The 11,570-nt window shown below is 46.3% G+C and overlaps 1 protein-coding gene and 1 long non-coding RNA gene across 8 annotated transcripts; one reads left to right on the plus strand and one right to left on the minus strand.

Annotated features, from left to right (window-relative positions):
- Nucleotides 1-2,657: 2,657 nt before the first annotated feature.
- On the minus strand, nucleotides 2,658-4,511 carry LOC109780267 (uncharacterized). Its single transcript, XM_020338856.4, has 2 exons — nucleotides 4,346-4,511; nucleotides 2,658-4,254 (listed from the first exon to the last, which is right to left on the minus strand). The coding sequence occupies exon 2, from the start codon at nucleotides 4,227-4,229 to the stop codon at nucleotides 2,895-2,897; it is 1,335 nt and encodes a 444-aa protein (XP_020194445.1). The 5' UTR covers nucleotides 4,230-4,254; nucleotides 4,346-4,511; the 3' UTR covers nucleotides 2,658-2,894.
- A 211-nt stretch (nucleotides 4,512-4,722) lies between these two features.
- On the plus strand, nucleotides 4,723-8,131 carry LOC109780264 (uncharacterized). Of its 7 annotated transcripts, none has more exons than XR_005769476.3 (3): nucleotides 4,730-6,618; nucleotides 6,716-6,779; nucleotides 7,450-8,131. It is a non-coding gene; the product is annotated as an uncharacterized lncRNA (long non-coding RNA). The 7 variants fall into 7 exon arrangements; XR_005769477.3 differs by having other exon boundaries at nucleotides 4,730-5,980; nucleotides 6,204-6,779; XR_005769475.3 differs by having other exon boundaries at nucleotides 4,732-6,331; nucleotides 6,482-6,779.
- Nucleotides 8,132-11,570: the final 3,439 nt, after the last annotated feature.

Raw genomic sequence — 11,570 nt, forward strand, 5'->3', positions numbered from 1 at the left:
GGCCTGAGGGAATGCATTGTGGAGTAGTTATTAGATGATGGGTTGCGAGAGTGACAGAAGCTTAAACCCTAGTTTATGCGCTATTCCGTAAGGGACCGATTGGATCCAAAAGTTTAATGCTATGGTTAGAATTTATTCTTAATACTTTTATCGTAGTTGTGGATGCTTGCGAGGGGGTTAATCATAAGTAGGAGGTTTGTTCAAGTAAGAACAACACCTAAGCACCGATCCACCCACATATCAAATTATCAAAGTAGCGAACACAAATCGAATCAACATGATAAAAGTGACTAGATGAAATTCCCGTGTACCCTCAAGAACGCTTTGCTTATTATAAGGGACCGTTTTGGCCTGTCCTTTGCCTCAAAAGGATTGGGCTACCTCGCTGCACTTTTTTTTTACTATTATCATTACTTGCTCGTTACAAATTATCTTGCTATCAAACTACTCTGTCACTTACAATTTCAGCACTTCCAGACATTACCTTGCTGAAAACCACTTGTCATTTCCTTCTGCTCCTCGTTGGGTTCGACACTATTACTTATCGAAAAGGCTACAATTGATCCCATATACTTGTGGGTCATCAGGGGACTTGTCACCTAGCGGTGCATCAAGGACATAATTCTTCTGTGCAGCAATGAGGATAATCCTCGGGTTACGGACCCAGCCCGTGTAGTTGCTACCATCATCTTTCAACTTAGCTTTCTCTAGGAACGCATTAAAATTCAGGGGAACGGTATCACGGGCCATTGATCTACAACATAGATATGCAAATACTATCAGGACTAAGTTCATGATAAATTAAGTTCAATTAATCAAATTACTTAAGAACTCCCACTTAAATAGATATCCCTCAAGTCATCTAAGTGATATGTGATCCAAATCAACTAACCCATGTCTGATCATCACGTGAGATGGGGTAGTCATCAATGGTGAACATCTCTATGTTGATCATATCTACTATATGATTCACGTTCGATCTTTCGACCTCCAGTGTTTCGAGGCCATGTCTGTACATGCTAGGCTCGTCAAGTTAACCCAAGTATTCCCTATGTGCAAAACTGTCTTGCACCCGTTGTATGTGAACGTAGAGTCTATCACACCCGATCATCACGTGGTGTCTCAACACGACGAACTGTAGCAACGGTGCATACTCAGGGAGAACACTTTTACATTGAATTAAGTGACGGGATCATCGTATAATGCTACCGCCGTACTAAGCAAAATAAGATGCATAAAAGATAAACATCACATGCAATCGAAAATATGTGACATGATATGGCCATCATCATCTCGTGCTTTTGATCTCCATCTCCAAAGCATCACTTTTTCAACATTTTCATTTATTTATGTTTTTCATTCTACGCTTTTTATATACATGATCAAGATTTTTTCAAATACTTGTTTAACATTTTTATATACATGATCAAGATTTTTTCAAATACTTGTTAACATTTTTATATACATGATCAACATTTTTTTAATACTTGTTCAACATTTTCATTTTTTTATGTTTTTCATTCTACACTTTTATATACATGATCAACATTTTTTCAAATACTTGTTCAATATTTTTCAAATGCATGAGCAACATTTTTTCAAATACTTGTTCAACATTTTCTTCAAATATTTGTTCAACATTTTTCAAATACATGTTCAACATTTTTTTTAAATGTTTTTTGAAGAGTGTTTTTTGTTATATACATATTCAGAATATTTTAAAGTATAAACAAGAGTAAAAAATAAAAAGTAAAACAGAAAACAGAAAACGTAAAAAAAGGCAGGAAAAGGAGGTAGTGGCCTTCCGCGCTTGTGGGCCGGCTCAGTGAGTCCAATGCCAGGACTCACTGAAGGCAAGACATAGTCGCACCCGTTCATCTACAGACTGGTTTTTCTCAACAACAAAAATCTACAGACTGGTGCAACATGTTTCCAATATCAGGAGCTGGGATTTTACCACCGAAGAGATGTTCTCCGGTAATAACCAGGCTGAATCCACCCGACAAATCCAAAGCTTGACAAGGAACCACACCTCCGGAATCCAAGCTTGACAAAGGATTTTATGAGAGAACCCAACCTCATTGACACTCCAGATCCATGCTGCCTCCAAGGATTTACTGGCTCTAAGACATCATTTGCCTCGAACTAACTATCGCTAACTGAATTTAACACTAGAATTTCAGAGATTCGGAGCAAGTTTGGCTTGATTTGCTAGGTTTATATTGCCAAAGGGCACTAGAAGCTAGGGTTACAACCCAATCACACCATGATAGTCCAAAACGGAAGGAAATGGTGGTTTTATAGCCATTACACCCAGCGCCCAGGTGAAAAGCAGGCCAAAAGAAATAAAAACTGGAAGCTGCATTCCATTACCACTCTCATACTCCTACCTGAAGTGAAGAGAATGATTTTTTTATTTTCAATTGCAAGTGCTCAGTTTTAACTTAGTTACAACATTGTCGGTGACTTGAATATGAAGAGCTTGTGCTTGACCAAACTGCTAGTATTTTTGTTCATTACCAAACTGTAGTTACTTGAAATCAACTCTGGAAACTGAACCAGTATTACTATATACTATATGATCTACTTATTTTTGTTTCTACCTATAAGATTGGATTCTTCAACTAGCACAACAGTTCAAAATAAACATCAAACAATTATTTGGTCAGCAGCAAATCTGAATACTAGATGGAATGATCCAGAATAACACCAGGGAGGTACAATTTATAGCATGTTTCACCATATAACAAGATCGATTATTTAAGCTGACATAACACTAGGTCAATACTACTTGCTGTAAACAGGGAGCAGCAACACCACACTGATAGCAAATTAAGTGCCAGAATGCAAGCATGCATACACTAGCTGCAGTTCAAAATGACTTGCTGAATCATTCAGAGCACTGCCTCGATCCTCAGTTGCTTCTTAAACATGTAGCGATGGGATTTGTGCTTGATCACACGGAGGCCGCGCATCACCCCTTTGCCTTTGCCGCCATTCTCGTTGCCAGAGACACTGCAGTTGCAACTCTCATTGCCGGAGCAATCAGTGCCACTACTGTGGTGGCCATTGTCTTTGCTGGCACCATTTCTGCCATTCTTGCCTTTGCCGTTGCTGAAGGCTAGCTCCATACCGGTGAAGAGGGCAAATTCCTTGACGGCATCCATCTCGTTCCATTCCTTGTTGAATTTCATGACATCCAAGAAGTCCACGATGATGAATCTGCCAGAACCAAGGCTGACGGCACAGGAATTGTGCAAGCTCGTTGGCTGCCACTCCTCTGGCAGGTCATCACGCTCCCAGATCCGCATCTTGTCTGGCGACAGCTCCTCCCCTCTGACGAGGCCTGAGAGGTCGGCAGCGCAAGGGAGGTTGTCTTGTGTGATGCCAAACCAGAGTCCAAGCTCGGGGACATAATCCGCCTTGCCATTGAAGGGCATGAGCCAGTCGCCAGCTTTGCTCCACTCACGAGTCGCGATGTGGAAGCAGTAGGTGCCGGCACCCTCGGCTCCACAGATGGAGAAGCAGATGCTGTCGTCGACGAGGGCGTGACCGAAGACCATGCCGTGCTTGTGGTGGCTGATCCACGGCGGCAGAGGGAGGATGTCGCAGTGCCAGAACCTGCTAGATACGGCGGACTTGGGGAACCCCCTCCACACCAGGGCCTCGAACTGCGGCCGCACCTCCGCCTTGTGCGGATGGAGGAGGCCATCGATGATGTAGAGGTCGCCAGTGTCTTCGCCATCAGGAAGGTGCACGTCCGTTGGAGGGACGGAGATGACCATCGGCATCTCCTTGAGTCCGTGGAGGCATGGCAGGGTATCCATGTAGCGGGAGCCATCGACGATGTTGAAGCGTAACATGCGGTTCCCGCGGTCGCCCAAGATGACCTTGCTCTCCGAGGCGGTGGGGAAGAAATGGACGAAGCGACGGGAGGCCAGGCAGGGGGAGATTTGCGGTGGCCCCATGACCAGGTCGGATTTTGGCATATCCATCTTGGGCGCCGCCGCCTCCGCCGTCGCCAGTTTAGTGTTGCAGATCCTTTTCCTGTTGGTGGCACGGGCCTTGTCGAGGGCCAGTGTGGGCAGCACCTTGCCATGCGCGGCCGCCTCTTCTGCCGTCGGGTGAAAAAATTTCATCTTGGAGAGGTTCAGGCGCCGCAGCGAATACGCGCGTTTGAGCCCGTCATACAGCCCCAAGTTCAGGATCTGCCGCATGCCTCCGCTCATCCCCGATCGACTCTCCAACGATCTCCTGGGAGGGTAAGAAGTAGTAGAATAAGGACAAGAGTTACAGCAAATCGAAGCAAGTTGACACAGATCTACAGGCGGCGGCGGCGGCGAACCTTGAGCGGATCAGCGGCGGCGTCGGCGAACCTGGAGCAGAGCAGCGGCGGCGGCGAACCTTGAGCAGATCAGCGGCGGCGTCGGCGAACCTGGAGTAGAGCGGCGGCAGCGGCGGCGGGGAACCTGGAGCAGAGCGGCTGCGGCGGCGGGGGAGGGAGGGAATCTCTACTTATAGTCTCCGTTTCAGGTTTATTTTCGTCTCACCTCAACCGGTTTTTTGGTACCTATTTGATACCTCCTTCCACTTCAGTCACTAACCAAAAAAATCACGTACCGAGTCCTCCACCACCTCGCGCTCTTCAGTTCGTAACCACAAAGAAAAAATCTACGACGATTAACCAGCGATAGAAAAACCTAAAAAAAATCAGCGAAAAAAACCCCGCACGTACGAGCGACGTCACATGCCCTCGAGCGAGAACGACTCGCATGCTAGACTTCCTGCCCTCGTTCGTCGCAGCCTTCATCCCTTCGCCGCCGCCGCCCTTCATCCCTTCGCCGCCGCCGCCCTTCACCCCTTCAGCCGCCACCGCCAGCGATCCCCTTCAGGAGTCGCCGCTGATCCCCTTCAGGACACCCCTTCGCCGCCGCCGAGATCCGAAAGGACGCCGAGATCCCGCGCCTCCTCCTCGTCGGCCTTCACCGCAGGTGATTGTGGTTCCTCCCGCTGCCCAGTGATGTTCCGGTGGGGTGTAGTTAGTTGAGTTTGATCCGCTTGGTCTCACCGTCGATTTCGCATCTACGCGTACCTCCGCTGAATTTCATGTAACTCGCGGGCGGTCCGGGCGAATTCCTTCAGATCTTCCTTCACCGATGCTACATGCACGACCTCCGCGACCACCCGCCAGCGACGGTCTGAGGTCACCGACGCGGGCCGGCAGGCGACCCAACGATTCACCGCCGCCGTCGGGTTCGTCTCTCGGGCTGACATACTGCGGATCGGAACTCCGTTGGATCCTCTGTCGTTGGCCCATATGCAATTTTCCAGTCTGTGTTTTCTGCTCCTCTTTGGCGCAATGTGGAAGATGTTGGTTTTAAAGGCTAGCAGGGGCAGCCAGTGGTGGAGTAATCGGTGGTTTATTAGGTCATGGAGCCCAAGACCGGATGCAGCAGAAGAAGCAGCGTCGTTGCCGTGCATTAAGCAGGTCAACAGAGTCTGTGAGGCGGAAGATCCATAGCATACAGGTGACTCAGTAGGTGCTCATTTTATCTTTCTGCTTATGTTCTAATTTTATTGTTCTTTTCCACATTAGAGTAGAATGAATATTTGTATTAACATCTCTTCTTGTAGTTGTAAATCCTGTGCATCAGTTGGGGTAAGCTTCTCAAATGCCTAGCACCAATTAGGCTTCTAAAACTGAAGCATAGACAAAATTCAGTTAAGCATCCAAGTTTCTTTTTAAGCGGTAACTATATTGCTAACCGAGGGAACTTCTATTTGTGTTGCTTGTTTTTTCTAGCACTTGAGTGTGTTTGCAGTTTTTCAACCATCCATCGTTGAAGCTACAGGAGCCTGGTACCAATCATACTACTTGGAGAACCTAAGAAAGTTGTTTATTCTGTCTCCACTAGAAACCGGAAATGAGAACACCATCTCTACGTAACTGAACCAAGTGACTGAAAATTTATGTTATATGGTACAACCTCACGAGAGAATTATTTCTATACACGTAGAACACAGTTACATGTATGCCTTCAAAGTTATTAGTTATTTTAAAAAAGAGTTTTGAAATGTATAAATGAGCTTGGCTTTCAACCCGGCAAGGTCTAGAATTTCTCAGTTTTGTTAACTCATACACCATTTTAGTTACCATATGTATAATTGTGGATACCTGATACTCTAAATGCCCATTCGGCCAGGTTGATTTGCAAGGGCTGTGTGGAGCGAACCCTGTTCCTCTAAACCAAGGGGTCCTTATGGCCCTTTTCCTGCAACTGGCATGCAACACAGCCGATGAGATATCCCTGAAGCTTCAAGGGATACAAAGGTTTATAAAATGTTTACACATAGTATTTGGTTCATATCTCCATTGTTTCATGTTCGATTGACTGCTGCGGTTCTCTTAAATAGTTTGAATCATTTAGCATTACGGGAAAGTAGTTGTATATCTGACATCTGTTTGATAATTGATATCAAGGTGAAGGATAGATGCCGGGCTCTAGATTATGTACATACATACCAAGATCACTTGTTTTTAAAGTTGGAGAAATATGGCTTTCCTATTTTATTGTCCATTAATCAACATTTCGAAATGCTTCTATTAATGCAACAAAGGTTGGATTCAGTTTAGTAGTTTCTCATCTCCTGATGTGTATAATAGCTGTTTTGCAAACAAATATTTTATGGTATAATTTTTTGTCTACATTTCCAGGATGTTATTACTCAACCCACATGATTGGGAGTTATAGAAGGACTTTATGCCGCACATTCCTCAGGTACTACAGGCTTACCGGGCTAAGAATGAACACTGTTGTATTGAGAAAATCTTCATGGATATATTATGTTGTTCTATCCTGGTCTTATGGGGTTTCCACCCACGATCATTAGCTGAGATACATTATGCTATGCAGTACAGTTTTGGGTATAAGCTAAATAACCTTAATTTGATGCATGTAACTGAAAGATGTGCTACATGCATTCTCATAATCGATTAATGGTATAATTAATCTTTCTTGAACTCATCAGTTTCGTTTAGGTAGTAAGCAACCTACACCTCTGTAGCCTGGAGTTCAGAAGTTGGCATGGTTTTAGTTGAGAATAATGTAGCATTATATTATTAGTTTAGACTTTGAGCAACCTGACAGCAAGATGTGAATAGCAGATCAATAGCGTACACCTTTGTGGTTATTGCCCTATCTCATGACAGAGAGAGAGAGAAGTAAATAAATGAAAGTTGTGAACAACGGATGAGGTTTAATTATGTCCAGTCCGTGCTTATTAGCATATCTCATCGTGACAAACTGAATATAACAAGTACCTACGAATTAGAGAGCAAAAATAGTGGAAGCACGTAAAATGTTATTCACTATTTATGTTCATATAGGCTATGCCATAAATTTTAGATATTGGTTTACTTAATTATTTACTAACTCGCAAAATTTGCAGTACATGGGGTAAAATGCAGGAACAATGGGAAAATAAAATATTAACAGAGGTTGCGGTTGGAGAACCTCAGAATCATGCTCTTTTCTGAAATCCAGTTAGCTGGAGTAATCCCCCTTTGGAAACATTGATGGAAACTCAATATTATCCAAGGAACTTTCGTTCCATAGGCTCTCTCTGTCCCCTCAAGTAAGCAGGTCATACATTAGGATGCTCAAGTTACAGTGGCTTGATGTAGGCAAGTAACTTTCACACATTTTCTCTTCCAACCATCCCAACCCCGCCGAGCTCATGATGTTAGGCCCGGGCGTGGGTGCCGGGAGAACCTGACCGTGCCTCGCGCGAAAGACTTCCCCACATTCGCGTGCCGCCACCAGAGCAGCAAGGCGCACAAAGGATGGGCGACATCGGGCTTGCGCCGTGTACAGGGTGTGCAGGAGAGGAGGCATGGTTCAAGGTCGTCTCTTCTGCCACGTGTATATGTATATTACCAGCTTGCGCCTCACTGGCCAGTAATGATTATTGGGTTTCTTGTTACGCTTTCAACCTCGGAGAGCGATTTATGTTTTAATTTCTTGGTAGTCAGTAATGTTGTGACACTATCTTTTTTGCACCCTTGTGATTTCTGTGATGTGATGTGCTGCTACTTCACAACTTTGCAAAGGAATGAATTATATCACTGATATTTATTTGTTACCATCAGTTCCTTGATTATTGAATGTCCTTATGCTTAAACACCAGCATGTTGATTTTTGGGGCAGAAAAAAAAATTACCAGATGTCATGCCATTGGACAATATTACAGTCTAAAGAAGTAGTTCTAGAAACTCATATTTGCATTGTAGTCATAGCAACGCACGGGCATCTAACTAATAACACTTTGTTTTGGTACTTATTCTGTCGGATCTCCACATACTTCATGGATGAGGGCATGCTTTTATGTAGGTGAGCTGAATTGGTTCATTTGAATTTTGTTCAATGGCATGCCCTCATGGGATTTAACTAAGAACTCTTCATGGTTGCCACAGGCTTATTTTTGAATTGTTGAGTTGGTAGGCTGGCGTCCATAGTTTATTTCCGCCTCACCTCCTACCATTATTCCTCCCCGCTGGTTTTTCTCCCTCCCAGTAAAACTGAATTGATTCCCTCGACCCTGTACCCATCCATCGATCAAAAGACCTCGTCATCCATGCCCAAGAGGAACATCGAGCTGGACGAATGCCTTAACAAGGATAAGCTCAAGGAGTTCTGGATGGAGACAATTGGCCACATCTTTGATTTGTAGTTTTTTTTGCGGGAATCTTTAACTCCACATTGTTGGGCGAAGTTATGTTTGCATCACCATTTTGGACTAAATCAATCGAATCTACTAAAAATAAATTCATTTGGGTGTGTGACATTAACAGGTGTGACAAGAACAATGATGATGGGATGCTCATGGGAGATGAGGTCAAGAAGGTGGATAAGCCAATCATGCATAGATACATGTATGACTTGTACGTGCACAAACATACTATGACAAGTATCTCATCCCAAGCTTGATATGCCGGTTTAGTCTCTCAGAGGCGCTCATAGGGGTAGGATGTGCGTGTGTGCGTTCATAGGAGTGCGTGTATGCACATATATATGAGTGCTCGCTACCGAGGTGGGGAGAGGAGGGGTCGGTCAACACCGTGGCGGGAAGAGGAGGGGCCAGACGACTTGGGGGGGAAGGGGGGGGGGGGGGGGGGGGCGCCATGGAGATGAGTGGCTGAGAGCCTGAGAGTGAGAGAGGAGCGGCTGTGAGGGGAGAAAATGAGAGCAGTAGCTGCGGTGGACTGAGATCAGGTGACTTGCCTTGTGTAATATGCGCCTATATATCCAACGTCCATTCCAGATCCAAGGGACAATAACGATTCAACGCCAAAACTGCCTAAGACTTAGGCCAACTCTACCGCGCACGACAACAAACAGACGTACGTTTTGTCGGGATTTTGTTTATTTGGGTCGTGAAAACAGACCGGTTAATAGCCAGAATGTGGTTTTCTGCATCAACGTAGCAGGTGCATCTCCAAATTTGCGACCAAAAGAAAGTTAAAATCAAAAATAAAATTAAAGTAGATAAAGTTAATAACTTAAATGTCCCCAAAGTCCACTTACATTAATAATAAAGAACAAAAAAAAGACGGTGGTCGGCGGATCTAGGGTGCATCTAGAAGTCGTCGTCCTCATTGGTGAGGTCGACGTACTCTGGCGCCTGCGCCCATGGAAAGGCTTCCTGGTACGCATCCGGAGCCTTCGCCTGCTGGGATGCCTGAGTCGTCGCCGCCCTCTGGGCCGCCTCCTCCTCGAGCTCGCGGTGCTCGGCCTCCACGTCAAGCTCTAGCTGGCATTCCACCTGCATCATGCGCTCGTGCTCCGCTGCCATTGATCGTGACTCCCACTCCAGGAGGTGTTGGCACTCCTCTGTCACGCCCAGCCAAACAGGCGGAGCGGCCACATACACGGGCACACTGGACGTCCACATGTACGTTTGGACCTCAGCCGGAGGAGGCGCTGGCCTCTACGCCTGGCACGGGAGGCGTCGGTGGTGCATTGGCCCCAACGCCGGCAACGCTATCGGCCCATCGACCGCGCCATGTCAGGCCAGTATGACTCCTCCAAGCGTTCGGACTCCTTGATATGGCGTCGGTTGGCTTCCTCGAGGGCGGCCAAGTGCGGCTTCCTCCTTCACGACCACCGGCGGTGCAACAGGAGGAATCCCGTTACAGGGTCCACCGCGTAATCTGGGTGAGCGCAACTCCGCACAAGCTCAGCACGACGCCAGCGGATCTAATCCAGACGTGATCAGTGGCACCCTGTCGGGGTTGAGATGCTAGACTGGCATCAGGTTGACATCAGGCCATGGCGCCGAGATACGGTGTTGCCAGTGATACCGGCAGTGGTGAACGGGGAGGTAGAGGTGCAACCGTGGTGGCCGAGGCTCACATGGCGACCGCGGAGGAGCAATTGTGAAGTTCGCCGCCCGCGCTCACCTCGAGGAGGATGCCTCGAGGTCATGCTTGCCATCGTGACTCAACTTGTCATGGAAGCCCATGCGGCTAGGGTTTGTGGCTTGTCGGGGCGACTGGGGGCAAGAGAAGGACTGCACTGATCTGGCGGCCCCCTCTACTTTGACTTAAATAGGATGCACGAGGACCTCAAACTCACACTAACATGCGGGGCTAGACACGTGCGTGCCCATTTAATATGAGGGCCGGCGGTAGGTGGATGGTCAAAAGCGGGTCCCAATGCAGACAGTGAGCAGACGAGCGAGCGTCCGTTTCGTATTCGTATGGATGCAAACCAGACGCAAATTTGAGCCTGAAATTCGTCCATGCGGACACTAATGGACAGACTTTGCAGATGCGAGCGCGCGTTAGGCCGTTGCATCTGCCTGTTTCGGCCGAAACGGTCAGAAGCGGATCATTTGGGGTCGTGCTTGGAGTTAATCTTAGCCACTTAGAGAAAAGAAGGAAGAGAAATCTAATGATTTTTCTCATTAGCCATCCACTTTTTTTTAGTTGAGCCATCTGCTTATCGAACCCGTTCGATTGTTCCTATTTCTATGGACTAGATAGAATAAAATGCGACTATAACAAGTTCGGTTGTTGCAATGAGATCTGGTGGTTCTTATCTCTGGCTAAAAGCATCTCCAATAGATGGTCTAAATTTTGGTGGTCCAAATCGGTGATGGTGCAAATATGGAGCACCAAAAAGTGCTTTCTACATCTCAAAAAAAGGCTTAACTCCAACAGATGGTCCAAAACGGGGATGTAAAATAAAGAGCAACTCCAACAGATAGTCCAAAACGAAGATTAAAACGGCCAGCTACTACTTCATCTCAACATAGTTCAAACATGAAATTCAACATAGTTCCATACACAAATTCAACTATTACTTATTCGAACTACTAATGAAACTACTCCTCGTCGTCGGAGCTGCTGAACTGCTCCCAGAACTCGTCCTTGGTCAGTCATCGCACCCCTCGTCCTCCTCCTCGGTGTCACCCCAGTCCTCATCTGACGACTCGATAGGGATCACAGTCGAGGGGCCGGCCTCGTCCTCCTTCTTCACTCCCTTCTTTTCCGCCTCGACGTCGCGCTT

The sequence above is a fragment of the Aegilops tauschii genome, chromosome 2, assembly GCF_002575655.3.
Source record: "Aegilops tauschii subsp. strangulata cultivar AL8/78 chromosome 2, Aet v6.0, whole genome shotgun sequence".
Lineage (NCBI taxonomy): Eukaryota > Viridiplantae > Streptophyta > Magnoliopsida > Poales > Poaceae > Aegilops > Aegilops tauschii.